The sequence below is a fragment of the Strigops habroptila genome, chromosome 5 (assembly GCF_004027225.2).
Source record: "Strigops habroptila isolate Jane chromosome 5, bStrHab1.2.pri, whole genome shotgun sequence".
In the NCBI taxonomy this organism is placed as follows: domain Eukaryota; kingdom Metazoa; phylum Chordata; class Aves; order Psittaciformes; family Psittacidae; genus Strigops; species Strigops habroptila.
Genome location: NC_044281.2, coordinates 49,030,812 through 49,051,000, shown reverse-complemented (window position 1 = coordinate 49,051,000; position 20,189 = coordinate 49,030,812). Strand labels below are relative to the sequence as shown.

General features: G+C 38.7%; 1 protein-coding gene across 2 annotated transcripts in view; it reads right to left on the bottom strand.

The window, feature by feature from the left end:
• DARS1 (aspartyl-tRNA synthetase 1) overlaps window positions 1–19,328 on the bottom strand; it is a 43,460-nt gene extending 24,132 nt beyond the window's left edge. Inside the window, exons 1-4 of one of the 2 annotated variants that reach the window (XM_030487882.1) lie at window positions 19,161–19,328; window positions 17,919–17,976; window positions 11,749–11,841; window positions 6,676–6,778 (exon numbers count right to left, since the gene is read on the bottom strand). In XM_030487882.1, coding sequence (XP_030343742.1) covers window positions 6,676–6,778; window positions 11,749–11,841; window positions 17,919–17,976; window positions 19,161–19,232 — 326 coding nt within the window. In that variant the 5' untranslated portion in view covers window positions 19,233–19,328. Of the gene's footprint in view, window positions 1–6,675; window positions 6,779–11,748; window positions 11,842–13,521; window positions 13,619–17,918; window positions 17,977–19,160 lie in introns of those variants that run through there. The other variant, XM_030487883.1, reaches the window with a different exon arrangement.
• Between the last annotated feature and the right edge of the window lie 861 nt (window positions 19,329–20,189).

Genomic DNA, 20,189 nt, shown 5'->3' with positions numbered 1-20,189 from the left:
AGTATGTTTTTCTGGTACACTTACATTTTAAAAGAGCTCCAGTTGCTCAAATCAGTATAATGAACAAATGGCTAAATTTGTACAAAGCAGAGGTTGACAGTGGGCTTTAAATCAGAATTCATTTAGTTAAGGGTGAACCTCCATTCACCTCCATTATGTAAGCAGAGGCAACAAATTCAAGACAGACAAGGAGAAATGGCACTCAGTGCTTAGAAGTACACTCTATTACAAATGATTATTAAAAACTCCTTAAAAGGACTGAGGCAGCAATACAACACTTTGGAGGCAAGAGAATGTAATGGTAAGAAACGCACAGAGAATATATCATTGAATGTCTCCAGAGAGTGAGATTACAACCTCCCTGGGCAGCCTGTTCCAGTGCCCCGCCACCCTCAACGTAAAGAACTTCTTCCTCATGTTGAGGTGAAACTTCTTGTGTTTTAGTTTATGGCCATTGCTCCTCGTCCTGTTGCTGGGCAACACTGTAGAGTCCTGGCACCATCCTCCTGGCACCCGCCTTTGAGGTATTTATATGCATTCATGAGATCCCCTCTCAGTTTTCTCTTCTCTAGACTAAACAGGCCCAGCTCCCGCAAACTCTCCTTATGAGAGAGATGCTCCAGACCCCTGATCATCTTTGTGGCCTTGTGGTGAATGTATAAAAGAATTAAAACTTTACTCTTACGTTAACTTTTTTCCCTAAACAGTTCTCTATTTTCCCCGCCTCCTTTTTATGTTGGCACTTTGGCAAATACCCAGAAAAGACTATTAATGATATGAATAGCAGTGTCTTCATTGAAGGTATAAATTTCTAATCTGCTGAATAAAAGCCCTCTCACTAGTAATTGCAAATAAAAATAATGTTTTAAACTTACTGAAGCAAATTCTCTGCATATGAAAAAGAAAATAATAGTTAAATTATGCTGTATGATGGATTCATCATCAGATTACTGATCCCATGACTAAGAACTGGTGTTTGTGAAGTCATTACAGAGCTTTCATCAGAACACACATGGAATTCAAGACATGGAAAACGGTATTGGTTTAAAAATACAGGAAGAAACTGACTTTTACACCATTGTAACTGTAATATTGCTTTGCAAACTTGCATAGCAGAACTTTAAACTTTTCACTTGTGATTAAATGTGCTTTTTCTCTCTGTAAACTGGAGTTGCACTTAAAACAGTATGCTGCTTTGTCTGGAGCACACTTTAAAACTGTAACAACCTTTAGTCATTAAATTTGACATAATTTTAAGATGTATTTCAACTCAGTTCCTACCTGTGTAGATTCCTGTATCCAAGTATGCATATATTAGCCTGGGCACATAAAAGCACTACCAAGTTTTCTACTGCATATGGGCATCTTTGTATTCACAAATGTTCATGATCTATTCTGAACTTTCACTTGATAATTAGAAAATATGCCTTTCCTCTTCAGACTACATATTTAATCTGGTATGGAAGTAAAAGCTTGTGTATCACATGTAAACTACAAAAACCTAGAAGGTGCTGCTTTGATCCCAACAGGTAATTCCAAGAATTATACTGAAGTGGTAATTTCAGTTCAAATTACGAGAAGAAACAAAATGCTTTAATTGAATGCTGGTAACTACAGCAAACTATTCTCCGCAGCAGCAGACTAAGTAATCTAGGTGATTTTTTGGTAAAATTCCCCTGGCTAGCAAAAATACCCAAACAAACAAAAAGTGAACAAGTAGCAGAAAAGCATGCCAAAGCTATCACCATTTCCATTCAAGACGATATTTCTAACTGTAATTAATATTACAAAGGACTAGCAACTAAATTAGATGCACGATGCATTAAGACAGATGACATGTTTACATTTTCTAATCCTTAACAAAGCTATTTTAGTAATAAAAACCAATGCAAAAGATTCCTCTGTATAGAAAACTGCTTCTTTATATGTAATGTTTCTTTCAAAAAATCAAGACTATAATTACTGAAATGTCCACTAGATGCCTTATGTCCCTGTTAATTATCTGCAGGTCTATTAGCCAAGACTTTCTCTTTTAACCACAGGATTGCATTTTTGTAGTCTGTATGACAACATCTTTCATCAACAGCTTCATGTTGCAAGCTGAACCCCATGTGGGCCTCCCTAAGTGAATCACAATCAACATTTTCTTGATCAAAAGTCTGAAGAACTGAAAGAAACTTGGTTATTTATAGACTTTACATAGAAAATGTTTTACTTCATGGAAGCATCTATACTTGTTCAGGCATTTTCTTAGTTTTTTTTCTTCAACACTGTTTCTGTAAGCAGATTACACAAATTATTATATTTATACATTATTAAACCTAAAAATATTAAACAGTTGTCATAACACAATAATCGATTATCTGAATGTGAAAGTTGAAGGCAATAGTTTACTTTGGAAAAACGAGTTCACCTTGTAAATAATTGAAAGTATAAACATTTTATACTCACTAAGAGCAACTGTAATACTGTCTGCACAAATACAATAAATATCCATTAAGCCCTTTAAAAGGGGAGTTAACTCACCCTGTATACATGAAGGCCAGGGAAACACCTATTCTTATTCTCTCAATTCTAAAAATATAATAATGTGTTTCCTCTATCAACATTCTAACACCTGGATGAACCTGGATATCTCCGGAGGGGGAGGGGGGAATCTATTTTCTTTTAAGGATTTTAAATAACAAATTCACTACACATTTTTAATCATTTGTATTGAGGAAAAAAAAAAAAATGGGCACTTTATTTCCCTTTCCTTACCTAGCTTCACCATCTGTTCATTGCATCTTGCCACACCTTTGTATAAGCAAAGTAAAGAACCCTCCACAGGCAGAAAATCTTCTTGCATCGATACCATCAGACTGGGATTTAAATCACTAATATCCCTTCTGTAGAATACGGAGTTTTCTTTAGTCTCATACGAAGGCAGATCTGCCTGACCGCACATCATTTCATCTTGCAGCTTCACCATCAACTTTTTCCAATTTGAAATATATTCCAATACAACAAAAGTGGACAAAATATTCCAGAAATAGTCTAATGACTGGCATATATTGCATTAATGGCATTTTAGTCCTCTTTTTCAAAACTCAAATCTCGTTGTACAGTACGTGAGAAAACCATATAGACTCCTGTCAAGTCAGTTATCTTACATTCTCATGACTTCCTTTCCTACGTATTAATCCTGAACATACACAAAATCTGAACTAATGATCACAAAGATACAAAATTCACACTGAGGAGCATCAAAGCAATTATTCTAAATGAACCCTGGTTACTATATTCTCCTAGCCCCTAGTTTACCATTCCAATTTCTGTGTCACCAGCAAACTTAACAGCTGCGATTTAACATTTTCTTCCAGATCACTGATATAAAAATTAAACAGAAATGGAAAAAGAAAATATTTCTGCAACATCCAGCAGTTTTCCTAGTATTACCAATTTATCTAGCTGATGAACTTATGTGTATTTTCCTACACTGTGAAGTATTTTCATAAAGGTCCATCTCTTCTGAATGTCCATTCTCTAGCCTCTATAAAGAGCCATCAAGTTACTTCCTGAGTGAAGGCACAATGTTTGGCCAGCTAAATTAGAATCTGTTAACCACCTCTCTCAACTGCTAAACCATGACATTGCTACGGAGGGATAAGGGAGGAGGCTTAATGCCTAGATATAGAAAACTAAACCCAACCACACCCAATATGTTGCAGAAAAAAGCAGGTTGATAAATTACTAATTGCATCACTTGGCACCTCTGCTGGCTGACAGAGACAACTCTTTCTCTTATACAGCATCCATCGCAGGACGAGGCTGACTTTATTTTTTTCTTCTGATGAAAGACTCCACAACTGCCAATCCAGTATCTCGACTGGCTCTATGTTGTTGACTATGCATGTTCTGAAAGTTCAACTAGAAAATTTTCATAGCTTAACTCACAGAAATTTCTTTGCAAAACTGAGTTAAACCAGTATTAAGAATGTTTCACTAAAAAGAACTCACATTTTTATGGTAATGGAGATAATTAGTATATGAATGTTGCTAGACCACAGAAGGTTATGAAAGTTCCTGGTTTCCATGTACCAATATCTAAAAGAGGAACTGGTTTGTTTATTATTTATGAAAGTTTGTAGAAAAAATGCTCATGATTTAATAAGTTCTCATTAAAAATTCAATATTCAGAATTTCACAAAGTATTTCAAAGGAAGTTTTAGACCCAGTATCAAAAAACGAGAAAGTAGCACATGAAAAATAAAATTTATGGACTACCACTGAAAAAGTTTAGTTAAAAAATTTTAATGAAATGTAAGGTTTTTAAGTTGTTTTCATCAATAAATGTGTGTCTCCTCATTAAATGTATAGGAAACAAAAGGAGAGGATGAAAAAAGACACTGAGAAAGGCAGAGAAACAGTATAGTTATTTTTAGACATCTAAGACCAGTCTCATCTGCTAGTAACAATGGCTTCATCCCACAGCAGGTGAAAACTAGCAGGAAAGTGCCTGAAGACAAAGCACATACTGCTGCTGTGCTTCACGTGTTACTGGCACAGTGACCACAAGTGCACTTAAAAGTCAGGGAACAGGAGCAGCATCTGAAGGACGCAAGGCAGCTGCATTGGCAACATCAGACAAAATTGTAGAAGTTAACACATTGGAAAAGTAACAGCATGGCAGGATATTAATAAAATGTTTGTTGGTGGGAAGGAATCATGATAAATGATTGCACTAATGGCGTTAAAAGAAAACCAAAAGCAAACCCCTAAAAGAAAACCCAGAGGGCTGTAGCAGAGAAAGTTCTATCATTCAAAGAATGTGATGATAAACATGTAAGCATTTCAGAAGCACAAATAATTCGTAAAACATTCATGCTATAAATTAGAGAGGCTGAAGTATCTGGATTTAGCTAGCAAGTGCTGTCACAAAAAGGAGCAGAATGAAAAGTCAAAATACAGCACAAACATTATGAGTCTGCCTACTCAGAGGCAATCAGGTCTGTCAAGAAAAGTGGGGAAATGACAAGGAGTTGGAAAGAACCTAAGGATGAGGTTCCATCTGATTTAACAGCTCACTGCTGCCAGAAGAGAAAGGAGCTGTGCCCTCTACTCTTTCCAGATACCCTTCTCCACCATTTACCACTCCTTGTTAGCTCTGGACCTCCATGACCTACTTTTAATCACTAGCCTGACAGAAAACTAACTGAGTAAAAAAAGATTAGTTAATCCACAAAAAAAAAAAGTCATGGAAGCCTTACAAGTGGTAGAGTCAGCACATGGAAGAAAAGACTAAGGACCTACTTCCCTTTCATGAGCTCCTAACCACTGAGCTCTGCCACTCATGAAGAAATTCAGTTGTAAAGGAAAGAACTGCAAAGAAAACTGGAAAAGAGAGATGTTGGAGAGAACTAGATAATAGGAGAGTGAGCATCAGAACTATTAGTTGTTCCACTGTTTGGTAGCACAACTTTGTTGAGAGAGTACAGGCAGACTGTTGGTATGTTAGAGGGAGATGAATTAGGGAACAAGTAGATTATACACTTAATTCTTTCCAAAGATACTAAGCACTGGAGAGAACAAACTATTTCATGAAGAAACAGAACACTTCACTTTGGCTCACAAACACCTGTAAACAGCATGCTTCACACTGGCACTGCAACACTAAACATCGCCAAACAACAAACACTGCTGGTTCTGTTTTCCCATTGCCTTGAACCTCCTCAGCAGAAGCATTATCCTAACCTTTTTAACTTGGCTTCTGGAAGTCTATACTATAATGAATCCCTCCTCTCCCTGACATATTGAAGGTTGAAGGCTGTAGCACTTTTGCAGCTAATTAGTGGGGGCTCCCTTCCCATACATGAGAGTAGTGCCAAGAACTACACAGAAGCAACTCAAGTGCCACATGTTAAACATATTATTGCACTGAATTGATCCACATTTCTATTTGTGAACAAGCAGATATACATGACTAAAATCTCTACTATAAGAACACCTTTGTCATGCTAGCATATTCATGAACAACCTGAAAGCACAATCTTGAGGCAAGCAGCGGGGGAAGGTAATTTTTTATCTTTAAGAGCAAAATAAACCAAATAAATGAATTTAAATTACAGGAACAAACACGTGTTTAACTGGCAAGCCTAACTATTACCCTCCCCCAATATTTAAATAAATAACTTAAATCTCTCATTAAATATACTAGTGCCAAAAATAAGGTGTAAATAAGACTAATTCAGTGCACAGAAGCTACTCTTAGTTCTTCAACTTGCAATACGGAACTTCTCCACGTCAGTTCTAGCTATAAAACTTACTACTACACTGCACATCTTGTGGAATAAAACCCCTGAACATGTGCATACACACACAAACACCATGCACAAAATGAAGTGTCCCACTAAGCTCAGTTTGCCAGACTTTTTGTTAGCCAGCTTGAAAGTAAATGTAGGTTGTCTATGGTAAAAGAATGCTGCTTCAGCAGTTCAGAATGAATTTCAAGCCTGTCCTCTATTTTACCTTTTGTCAGTGTAATGTATTCAATGCAATAGAGAGCTGACAATTTAAATAACTACATTTTAAAACAAACGAAGCATTGATGTTAATGTGTGAAAATGGTCCCAACCCCTGGGAGTCCTGGTTCCCACCATTGTTTACTCTGACAACAGGATATAATTGCTTACTTACTTGGCAGCAAACTTTACCATCTGCTTGCTTGCATGCTGTCCCACAGCCACAAGAGCCTGGATATTGAACTGCTGCTGACGCAGGACTAAGAAACACTGCTTCCCTGAATACAAAGAAAAACATCACAGGTGTATTAAGGACAAGTTACTCGAGGTCTTTGTGAATGAGAAAAAATGCTTTACTAACTTACTAGTAGGCTGAACTTTTAAGGGGGGGGGTGTGTGTGCGCGCGTCTATCCCCCTCACCACTGGCCCTCCCCAGCAGCTACATCAAACTAGTCAGCTCTTCGTGTACACACATCCCCCAAACATTGATATAAATCAAATAATTCTGCCTTACCTCTATAAACATGTGAATGGACATTTTCTAAAAATAACATAAGCTTTCCAAGATAAACAATATCTAGACAAAACAAAAACTAGAAATCATGACTTTTAAACTATCTATTGTTCTTCAACTGCAAGAAGTAAACCTTTTCCCTTTTGCTTTGCTCACAATTATTTCAACTCTACATTATTTTAAAAGAATTTTTTTCTCATCTTCCCAAATTAAAGCTGTAGAATTCACTTTACAAAGCTCCTCTGAGAGAAATAGGCTTGATTTTGCACCAGAGACTAAACCAACAATGTTCATTCTGTAATACACTGCACATTCGGAATGAATGGGAACAAAAGGAGTATTGATTCCGGTGAATGACAAGAACCTAACAGATCCAATTAAAAATTCCTGTAAAAGCAATTTATTCATGAAGGGAAAAAGTTGTTAATAGGAATTAATAATAATTTACAAAGAACGTATTAAACTTTGTTGACTTCTAAAATGTGTATTTCCAAGTCAGCAAAGCTCTTTCTAATCTGTTTAGCTGACAGTTACAATCATTTCATATTTCTCCTCACATCTCTTATAACCATTTACTTTTCAACTTGGATTTAAGGAAATACAGTGATTTTAAATGTTTCTTCCTCAGAGAGAGAAATTAACAACAAACACTTCATTGTTGTACCAGTATCTAATAAAATGCATCAATATAATTTTAATTCCATGTTCTGACTCATAACATTATAATGCTTCCATTAAATGGTAAGAGTAGAAAGAAGCCAGAAGCTTTGTTATAGACAGCTATTTCCCAGTTATTGTTGACTTAGACTATCAAACATAAAAATCAACATGTATCTAACTTGAACACTGAAACTGAAAAGCCAGTTGCAGTTTTCATTTGTAATTATGTAGATCACCATTCCTCACACATAGCTGCAGAGAATTTAAACAGTATCAAAAGATAAAATGCAGAACATTTGACAAACAATCTGACGGAAATAAAAGCAAACATATAGAACTAGTACAAAATATTATTAAAAACCAAGATTATAAGTATTGGAAATAACTAACATTTTCCTATTACTGTGATTTCAGTAATGCAAAAAAATTAATTCCTTATTTTCAGAAAACAGAGTACAGCTATTTCTGTAATCCAGAGGCTACAATATCTAAGTGAAGAAGCTAATATGGTATGGATGTACGTATTTCTTGCAGGCAAACATTAAATCACAGACTTAAATTAGAAAATCACAGGCTGCGTTTCAGATCCAGCAAGTCAACAAATCAAACACAATTTTTTCACAGGATACAATACACTAAATTTCTTTGGGTAAGCTAGGCATATCTCATCGCAGTGACATCTCAGTGTTTTTTACTTATAATGTAGTTTGATACAGTATTTCCTAGAAAAAACCATCCATCTCCATGATTTTCATCACAAATAATTTAGCAAAATATAAGTTTCAGCAATGTTGTGTTAGGTGTTCAAACAAAAAATACACAACTGAAGACAGCTACAATATCATTCAATTAGTAAATATTTAAGAAGAAGACAGTGAACTCAATGGAGGGACCTTCTATCATACTATAATCAAAAGCAAAAGTTTGGAAGTTGTACTTAGTCCCAAAAGCCAGAAGTCTGATCAGTATCAGCATTATAAAAGGACTCGAATCTTTTTGTCATGAGTAACAGTAGTTGTTTTCATGAGGAAAGAGGATGTTTTGTAGAATATAACCATTTCTAATCAAACAGATGAGAAATGATCAAACAACCCTCACTGATAGGAGTACTTAAAATATCACAGCTACAAAGATTATAGGAAGAAACAGAACTTTTCCCAAAAGAGCCAAAGGCATGCAAAATAAAGTATCAAAAAGGCAAACCATAACCAAATCTATTTCATGAGTAGATGCCTTTCCAGATCAAGAGATGGAAAGAAGGAATCTTTGGGGGGGGTGGGGGTGTGGGCAAGAAAGAGGGATTATGGGATGTTCTCCCATGTATTTCAGAATATTTACGTGGCATTTAAGTGAAAAGTGTAAGACCAAATTTACTCACATTAAACAGTAAACTACTCTTCAGTTTCTATAAACCAAACCAACACTGTCCCGCAAGAATGCTCAAAAAGATGAAAAGCTTCAAAAGAAATTTGGTTAAAAAGGTCTGACTCAGTCTAATGCAAGGAACTTTTAGTCACTGAACAAACAAGAGAAAACACCACACAGAGAATCCTGTCAAAAGAAAGACATAAACCCAAAAAGGAATCCATTTCCTTTCTTGTATGTAAATACCAAATGACACAAGACCTTTTAAGAGAAAGGGATGTAAAGAAGGAATTTGTATAAAGAGTAGAAAATGTTTGGGCATATAAATTAATACATTGCTAGTTACAGACATCTGCCAGCAAAGAGAAAAATGTATATGGTTTATTATAAAATTTGCTCTTGGTAGTACTCTTATTTTCAGACATACTACTTCAATGTTTTATAAACCTCCGCATTCATAAACCAGAACCAAGTTCAAGACTAATATACTGCACAAGTCCCATCTGCCTGGCAGAACCCAGGCTGATTTCCCAACTGCTTTTCAATGATAAAAGCAAACAGTAGCTTAGGCTGGCTTTAAAATAAAGCCAGAAATAACATTTATTCAATCTACAATAAAAACCACAGGGCCTCAAGCACTTTTAGTACAACCCACAGAAATTCCCAACACCCCATTCTTTACACATCCCCCAGTTAATTTCCATCAGATTTCATGAGTGGCTTGCTATATGAGACAGCTGGATGCTGCAGTTGTTCAAATTCCATTTTTTTTGGTTTATTGATCAGAACTGGACAGAATTAAATAAAGGATATGTTGGTTATTTAGGAGTCAAATTCGAGCTTCTGAGAAAAACTAAAGCTATTTCTGTGTAAGATTTTCCTGTTTCCTGCAAGACTTTCCTTTCCATAATGGTAGAAATAGCACCATGATGTGTGTGGGAAAGCCTAATAGTACTTTTTACTCTTAAACATTTGCTTTTCTTGTAAGATTCTTTCCCCCAAAGATTAAGTAAACAAGGATATGGCATTCCCTAGCAGCATTCCCTAAATGTCAGAATTGTTCTGTGTCTTCAGACCAAGAGGGAACAAGAAACACAATCAATAAATTGAGAACACTTCATGCCGATATCAACTCCTTTGCTTTCATTCATCAGGTTGTGTGAAACAGTTTTGAAATTAAGCACTTATTTCATGAAAAACAATAGTCTTTCCTGAAGTCAAAGGTGAAGGATTACAACCAGTTTCTTGTAAGTTCATATTGCCATGTTACATATATATTACTCTGATTGAAGTGCATATATCATGCGAGGTACTGTATATAAATGCCATGCAGAGAGAGTAATTAACAACTACTGAGCTTTACGTTGTTTTAAAGGTCTGCACAGACACAACACCCGTGTTTAATACTAAATTCTGTTAATAGTCTGAATTCTTCCTACAATCACAAAAGAAAAAGCCATAAGGATACCCTTATTCATATATTGATATTAATATTCAAGTTAGACAGTATCTCCTGTCTGAACAACTTAAAGTTCTAATGACCAAGGCTTTCACACCCTTTGGGGTTGACTGTTTCTATAAATAGCAAAGAGACACTTTCATATAAGACCCCACTACAGAACTATTGAGGAAATCACAGAAGACTTCCTAAATGTAAAGATTCTCATACAAACTAAAATGTGCATTGTATGTATATATTTACATGCAGTTCCTTAACTGACTGCAGTACAGACATGCATTAAGAGGGACTTTTTTTTTTTTAATGAAGCCTCAAAAATAAAAATTAATCTGGTATCTGTGACAATATTCTGTAACGGACTCTTGCCCCTAATTTGCTTTATTTTCAATTACGAGACTACCATTAAGTTTCATTTTTGAAGACAATTTCTTTATGCTTTCTTCTTTCAACTCTTGGGAAGACAAAGTATTTATATCTCACTACAGAACCGCCAAACATAACTGAAACTAGCACAACAGTTGTCAGCATCTGATGCCAACTGAAAAGGCCAAAGCCTATTTAAGTTTGCATATGGCAAACCGATCTCCAGAGAGAACTTCTGATTCTAGGGAAGAAATATGGCTGTCAAACAGCCAAGTATGACAGCCCACACCACTCAGAACCTATAAAAGGATTTTCCCTTTGTCTTGTAAAGGACAGATGATGTTTCCTATTTGAAGTTCAAATAGGTATAACCAGATACTGGTAACTAAAAGTAAAAATTCTGAAATTTTAACACAGATTTTTGCTTCCTGTCAAAGAAAAGGTATAGTGAAAATACTCATGTGCAGCAGCATAAACATAGCCTGTCTGACAACTGATACATTTACAATAGAAGTATGTTTTACAGTAGAAGTTTGTAACTTTTATCTCACAACTGTTAACACTCCAAGGAGAATGACTATAATATTTAGAAATTCCTTTTGTAATTGCCCACACATTATTTAGTAATATGAAAAAACTAGAATTCACTTTTACTAAAATGTAATAGTAATACCATACTTCCACTCAGCTGAAAACAAAATTTCTCTTTCCCCTCTTGGGAAAAGAGAAGTGGATAAAAAAGAAAATCACCCATCAAAGTGAACACTGAGTAACTAGGTGGCAAAGTTTTCTGGTATGCAAGACATAACTAACAGGTCATGATGCCAAAATAAACATTCAGCCAAAATATGAGCAAATAAAAATAAAAACCCTGAAGGCTTCTCACCTTTAGCTCTGCTTGTATGAATTCTGCCACGAACCCAAACCACTTCATCAGCCTTCTCCACTGTCAAGTCTTTTATTCGAATCAAAACTCTATCTGAATTACAGAAAAACAAAAAACACCACAATCTTAAAAACAAACAATTTAAAATAAATTTTAAGCAAAACATCTTTCACTTTAAACTCCAAAGACATTTTCCATCACTGCTAAAATATATACTAAATTGAAACCATTTTTTTTCATATCTACAGGATTATAGATGTACAGAAAACACACAAGATCATATTTCCTTTCTCAGTGTATTGTACTTGATCAAGTAGTTTTAAATTGGTTCAAGTTTATGGTTTGACTTACACAGCAGGGTCAAACTGCACTAAAACAAAAGCAAGACTTACTGTAGTTCACGGATGGAAGAACCCAGCCTGACTACAGTATTTTTGATAGGATTTCCCTGTGCTGCAACTGTACTGTCTGCACTTACTAATCTGAACTTCTGCTAGCTAAGTGATGTCTGCCCTGCTCCACTGTGCAATGTGAAAGTTGGTATGTTGAACACAGCAAAACAGAGGTGACATGACTATTCTCTGTATCTAGTAAGTAAAAGGGTGAGTATCACAGTAAAGTAATTATTGTTTCGAAATAAGAGAAAGAAACCACAAATAAATGTGCATTAGAAATGCAAATATTTATTTTGATAAAAACAATAACATTTTGGAGCAACAAGAGTATTACTGTGTAAAACCAGTGAAATTTATTTTCAGAGAGAATCTCTGACAACCTGATCAAGCACTGCTATTACTGTACAAGCCGGAAAGAACCAAATTCTATGTACCCAAGAAAGCTAAATAACAATAGAAGATGCATGGTTTGGAAAGATCAAATTTTGGATATCAAAGGAAAAATAAATTATGAAGGAAAATATTTTAAATAAATCGGGGCAATTAAGAACTGCCAATATGCTGGCTGCATGCCAGTATTCCTTGAAAAGTACTTGTTTCATTGTATGTTTTCAGCCAAATGTATTTTTGCATGGTCTCAAACACTTATTTCTTACAGTATCTACAAATGAGTTAGAGGGTACACATAGCTTATTTCTAACAGCTACACTTCTTCATTTACAGTTTGCACGTGGTAAAAACACTGCTTATTAGACAAAAGAAAAATCTCCAAGGGAGACACTGATCCTAATGGGTCTCTTCCAACTTGACATATTCTATTATTCTATGAGTCTATGATATGTAACACAAGCAAATTCACTCTCTCTGGTTTTATCACAGACTTCTCCGTTGTTTCAAAGTAACATTAAATTTACCAAGACACTTCCACTCTATAGACTTTTCCCGCCAGAACTTTTCCAAAGTTTGCCTACCCTAGGTTACCATCTGCTGTTCTGGACTCCTTCCCTCTGTCTCTGAATACCAGCCACAGCTTGCCCTCCAAGCCTATTATTCTGCTCTGACGAATTTTAGGGGGTCGAAAATGCTTCCTAGCTTATGCTCAGAGCAGTGGAGTTTCTTCTGCACAGGCAAACATCAAAACAAGAACAGAATGGAAGTGCACAGAGAAATGTGACGGGAAATTAACCCAAATATATTAATAATGTGTGTGTGCACCCATGCACTGGGGAAGGGAAAAAAGGGAATAAAGATGTTATCACTTGCCAGCAACTTCTGACATTCAAACTTTAACAGCACAGTTCTATAGGAAACATGCAACCAGCACAACCCATACACTTTAGTATATCTAAGAGTTTGATATTCAGACCGTTAAAATTACCTCAGTCAAAACTGTATTGTTAGAAACATTTTCCAGGCACAAGCATAAAGACAGAATGAGGTGCTACTTTTTTTATGGATCCTTAGTGTTTCAGGAACCATCAGCATTAGATAAATATTTTTTAAGTCTTTTGTACACATAATGGTTCATGTTTCATCAAGACTAAACAAGATACCTTTAACAAAAACTTTTGTATGGGATGAATTATTAAAAACTATCTCACCTTTCATAAAAAGGGTAATAAAACAGTATCAAAAGAGACATCATAAAATAATTTTTTCCAACAGCAGATTGCAGAATCACAGCAAGGCTGAGGTTGAGAGAGGCCTCTGGAGGTCACCTGGTCCAACCCCCTGCTCAAGCAGGGCCACCTAGAGCCAGTTGTCCAAGACTGCTTTCTGATGGGTTTTTAGTATCTTCATGGAGGGAGATCCACAATCACCCTGGGCAACCTGTGCCAGTGCTCAGTCACCCTCACAGTAAAAAAATGTTCCCTGATGTTCACAGGGAACTTCCTCTGTTTCTGTCTGTGCCCATCTCTGGTCCTGTCACTGGGCACCAGTGAAAACAGCTCGATGTAGCAACCGTTATGTCACTTTGTTTCCCTCCTTCAACACTTCCCACTCTACTCTGCTTTTCCTCTCATTTCTAAAATGCCAGTAGCTCATGACAATGTCTGCATTTCTTAGTGTAAGCAATAGTTTGTCATTCATTTTTCTGTTGTCCAACCAACATACTGTAGCTTAAATCTTTCCTCTTTACTCTCACGTATCAATTCACCTGGAATTCCTTTCAGTTAATTTCTATCTCTTCCATGAAAAAATTGAAGCTTCTTGCTCTCACTTTTAAGGTCCTATTAAAACCAATCTCTTCAGACTGCCACCTACATGTTCTTTCACAAATGCAAGCTATACTTACCTTTTCTTGCCACATAAACACAAACAACTAAATAATGCAAAAATAGAAGATTTTTAACCATGCTATAAGTTGCCATGAAGACAAAGGAACAAAGATTTTAAACAAAGTTTAAACAAAACACTCTAAGTCTGAAATTACACTTCCAGCCCCAATTCAATATGCATGCTATCTCACCTTCATTGCCATTTTGAATTATGTTTATGAGGGAACTTTTTTTTTTTCATTTCCTTCATATATAGCACAATTCCTTCTTTTCAACAATCTAAATATCCTTACCTTTCAGAACTCTAACCTCTTCTAAACATGAGAGGAGAGGCTAAAACCCCAAAAAGCTGTGTGGGTTATACAAGACAATCAATTTTTGACTCCTAGACTCATACCCCAGTATGTTCATTTATCTTGCATCACAGAGTTTTGAACAGTATGACCAATATTTCTGCTGCCTCTGTGAAGAGCCAGCATCTTTACAATGTTGCATAAACTTGAAAAAGAGAACATAAGTTTAATAAAAAATCCTGAAAGCCAAAAGCAGTATAAGATGAAAGCAGCTTCCACGTAGAGGAGATGAAAGTAATGGGGCGGAAGGGAGGAAACGGGCAAGGCAAATGAAGTTTTGCTAGCAATCATAGCCTCAAGCAGGCAGGAAGGACTTAAACACATGACGTAACAAGAAGTGAGAACATCACATAGACAGTGCAGCCAACATCAGCAGAAGCAAGCCTGAAGTGGGTGAAGAATGAAGGCACAGGTGTGTGTCAGATCAGTAGAGCAGGGTGGAGCATCGATGCCACATCTCTGTGAATATGTGAAGAGTTTTAATTTGCTTGCAGAGGAACAAGAATCTATGAGTACGGTGAAAGGACAATAAGCCTATCCACGGAAATGGAGAATAATTTGCTCTGAACACTCCAAGCTTTGCAACTTCCCATGTCCAGCCAGTGTCCTCAGGAGAGTGCAGTTACCACAGCAAGCCTAAAAGCAACAGTGCTGTAGAGGTACAACTGAGCTGCTACCCACAACTGTGCAGTATTGTCTGTTTGCTCCAGTTACCAGACAGTATGTGGAGCTGCACGTGTCATACCACAATTTATTATTCTGACTTAGAAATGGCATGTACCCAGTCTTCAGAAACAAAGAAAATAAACACAGTACAGGTGGGAACACTCACATTTGTGCTCCCCTGCAACCTCCTGCCCCAAGCAGTAGTTCCTCCAAGATGCTAAATGCAAGCAGAATACTTCAAGGAAAAGCATACACACACTACTAATGATGAGTGATGACTTCATCCTCCTGGGAGCCCTTTGATAAGAGCTCTCCCTGGCAGAAACTAATGAATCTTTAAATAAGACAGCATTAGTCTCAAGAAAGGGACTAGGCTGAACTTTTTTGTTAGAAGTATTTTGGTTTTCATTGTTACCTAATTCTGGTGTTCTGGATAATAATCTTCTAAAAAATGGAATTGCCAGAGTGTTTTAAGTTGTATTTTAATGAAAATGAAATTTTAATGTATTTTAATGAAAAACCTATTCAATCTTATCCATACACTGGCTAAGACTTCTTTTTTCTTAAACAAGGATTGAGTGTCAAGGGGACAACAGATCCAAACACAGCACTCTGCCTTTCTCATATCATTTCCTGTAGCTTTTGCCGTTTTCCTTCTCAACACATTTTTTTTATCCACAGTATTTTTGAGTGCTTCTTTTGACTGTGAGACAACTGGAAGGGCAGACTTTCTCCATGAGACTAGGATTTGATCCACCATCTCAATCTGCCAGCTTTGGTCTCTCACATAGTTGTTTGCTACAGGGTGTGAAACTGGCAGAGGAAACAGAGAAACTCTTGCAGAAACTCTGGTGAGCCAAATGCCATTACAGAAGACTGCAGGGAAAGGAAATCCAACAGGACAATCCTTCAGCCTGCAGTCAGCAGTGCAGGCCAACCAGTCAGATGCTAACTTGGAGTTATCAATTTTCCTTAATAGTACACCTTTTAGGTTGCAACTGCACACCAATGGATTGTTATGTGGTTACACGTAACTACGGATGGCTATGGATGGCTGTGTTCCTGCCCCGTCCAGCAGTCATCAGACCCCCAGCCAGCCTCTTTCATTTTGCTAGGCTGACTAAACAAATTGTCATTATTAGCATGTTGAAACTAGCATCAGCAGAAGACTCAACATTAGGGAGATCACAGATGCCAGCAGCTGGGCTGGCTTACATTGTGATTTCAACTTTAGTTCCCTTTCTTTGATAGCTAATATGTATTTCATTCAATAATGACTGTTAATAGTCTCTAGTGATCTTGTCCTGTTACATTCTTGACATAAAGTTCCCCTTCAGCTGGTTTTAACCTATGGTAGCTTTTGTGGCTCCTCCTCTACGTTCTGCATTTCCCTTCCTAAGGAAGGTCAACCAAAACAACCATTCAGAGGAGAAAAAAAAAATAAAAATCACCCAATCACAGATGATGTTCATTTTTCACATTTCACTATAAAGAAGTTACAAGAAGCCAATCTATTACCTTCCCTCGCTCCTGTCTCACACACTGAATAATAGGAAGATTAGTATGTCTTGGGATGGAGGCCTGGGAGATTGTTCTCTATCTAACAAGCCTTTCTGAATTCCAATTCTCCATCAGTAGAAAATAAGGATCTCCTGAATTCACAGTGGTGTGAATAATCACAGAATCATAGAATAGTTAGGTGCTCATATGCAGGACTAAAGAAGGTGACATAAGCAGACAGTTATCCTACTCAGAGCACTGTTGCAGCAAGCCATACAGAATTTACCCCCAAAAAAGAAAAAAAAAAAAATTACATCTCTGACTCGGTACATTACAAATAATTATAATCTAAACCAAGAAGAGTCAAGCCTGCAGTAATGGATAGAGACAACAACTGACAACCTGTGTAGGGCATGGTCCAGCGAACAGCAAAGATTGAGATTCTATAACCTCTCTGGACCCAGATTCAATATCCAATGACACTCACAATTTTTTTTCCTTCTATGTAAGAGTGTAAGCGGAATTTCCTGTGTTCCAACTTGCCCATCACCTCCTGTCCAATTACCACACACCTTCAAAGAGTCTGGCTTTGTCTTCTCTACACCCTCACATTAAATAGTTTTAAACAGTAATAAGATCACTCCACAGCTTCCTCTTCTCCAGGTTTAACAAGCCCAGTTCCCTCAGCCTCGCCTCAGAGATCCTGTGCTCTAGTCCCCTGAAAAATTTGGTAGCTCTCCACTGGACCAGCTCCAAAATGTTCATGTCTTCTTTGCACCAGACAGCCCAAAACTGGACACAGCACTCCAAATGCAGCCTCACATGTGCCAAATGCATTCAAATAAAGGAAATGGCAGCAAGATTTGCATGAAGAAGTATGATAAATTATTTCTCAAACAACTACTGAAGATACCAAGTATACAACTTCTTTCCTTCTCTCCTCCCCCCTTTTTAAAAAACTTTGATTTTTAACTAACCTGGTTTCTCTTGAGATTGTATCATTGAGGACACTCCATATCTTTCCTTAGCATAGTCCTAAAATGGAGATGAGAAACATATATCAGAGGCATACACAAAAAGATGAAAAAAAATCATTATAAAGTTAACTGAGGCAATACAAAACAATTAGCTATAATAATAAATTGTGCTTTAGACTGAGAGATGCACAAGAATTGTGTCCTGTAAGAAAAATTCCAACAACAGCAAACATTAAGATCATTATTTGCTACACAGAACTTAGCGTTAATAGCCCTATAAAGAGCCTACCCCCTGAAAAAATACTCAAGTCCTACAGAAGTAGGTCCATTGCTAAGTATTTCCTTCCCATATCCAGGCACACTAAGAAATCCAGCAGATCGCATGTCATTATGACAGGCAAAGCAAGCTTGACTGACTACTAACAAAATCTGCCAGGGTGGGGACGGGATGCAGCCTTTTCATCAAAAAGATCACAATTTTTGCTTTCCGACCAAGCACACTCATTTCCACAAAAAAAAAAAAAAAAAAAAGCACCATAGTTTATTTATTTTATTCTATTCAATATATGACCCTAAGATAATTCTAAATATTTTGGGGGGGGGGTCTTCACTTCTTTGCTTTTGTTGAACTGCAGCCCACGTATAATTTTACAGAAGCCACCTTTACTCAGAATTCCTTACTGCTGATGCACTTTTGGCCTTTCAACAGCAAGCAAAATCGTTATAAAATGAACCGATGCTTGGTTTTTTCAGCACTGATCTGCGATCTTCAAGCGCAAGACAGAAACACCTGCGAGGCCAGCAGGAGCCACCGGCGCCCCTGCAGCAGCGGCCTGCTGTGGAGCAGCAGCCCGGGCGGTTCTCTAGGGGGAAGGCCACAGGGACAGGGCTGTGCTGCTTCTCAGCGCTCAGGCGGGGATCTCCTACACCCGTGCACGCGGAGACCGGACTCCAGCGGGGATCTGCAAACGCCGTGTGACGAAGAGGGGCAGAACACTTCAGTGGACCACTAACTGGCTGGGCCCGGCGAAGGGGAAGGCGGACAGGAGGGAAAAAGCAATAGGCACCTCTAGCCTCGGGCCGGGCCCGGCCTCCCCACCCCGCAGGGGACGCTGCTGTCTGCCGCCTCAGCGCCGGCCCCTCAGCCGGCTCCAACCCCGCGCTAGGCCGGACCCTGCCCCTTCCCTCTCTCGGGGCGCGCAGCCTCGACGCCGCGCCCACCGCCTCCCTGCGGAGACCCACATCAGCCGACGACGACTCGTCGCTCTCCGGGCGGCGGTCCTGGCCCTGGCCGCGGACGGCGGCGCTCGGCATCCTGCTGCAGCCGGCACAGACCTTCAAGCACGGCGCAGCACGGGCACGACACAGCCCCGCGCCACACGCCGCTTCCGCTCGCCCAACTCTCGCGAGAGCGGAGACAGCAGCGCGAGAGCGCCGCACCTGCTGGCCTATCGCGAGAGCTGAGCCCCCATCTCAGGGCTGTGCCCAGCGGCGGGCAGCTCGCGCGCGGCTGACGGCTCCGGCCGCGTACGGGGCGTGGCGCGGCAGGTGTCGCTTCCGCCCCTGGCTGCGGCGGGCAGGGCTGTGGCTGCCGCCCCGCCCCCTGTGCTGCCTAGGCGGGCGGGAGCGGGGACGGTGTTTCCCGCGGAAGTGCGGCCGTCCTGGTGGGGTTCAGCGCCTTCAGCCCTCCTCTAATGCTGAGGGGAAAGGCTGCCGCGCCGCAGCGGAGGTGTGCTGGCCTGGGCCGCGGTTCTGAGGCTGGGCAGTGGAGTCCTCGCTCGCCCTGCTTCGAAGTCTGGCACGTTACGGCCTGAGGTAACGTGCTGGACTGTGAGGTGCCTAATGTGCTCGGCTTAGCTTGGTAGCCGAACCAGAGTGCACTTGTGTTCTATCTTATTGGCAAATTTGGCTTGCCAAACCTCACCCTGATAGGGGTTTAGCCTCCTGTACCCCTGCCAGTCCCGGAGTTTATTATTAGGTAAAACCCAAAGCAGATCTGGTAGTTGGCAGCAAATGAACGTTAGTGCAAATCCAGGTGTTTCCCTCCAGCTGGGTGCTTAAATCAATGGCAGAGTATTGAGGTCGGGGCTTGCTGCAGGTGCCAGCTTTCAAATGGCAGAAATCAAAGTTGCAAGCAGCTGCTGAGTACTATGACTGTAAATTGTTTATTTTGTGCAGGATGAGAAGGAGTTAACTGTTCTGATTCAAACGGTAGTTTTGAATTTTCACATTTGACTTAGCTAATCCCTCTTGCCGTACCAATTAGAGTTC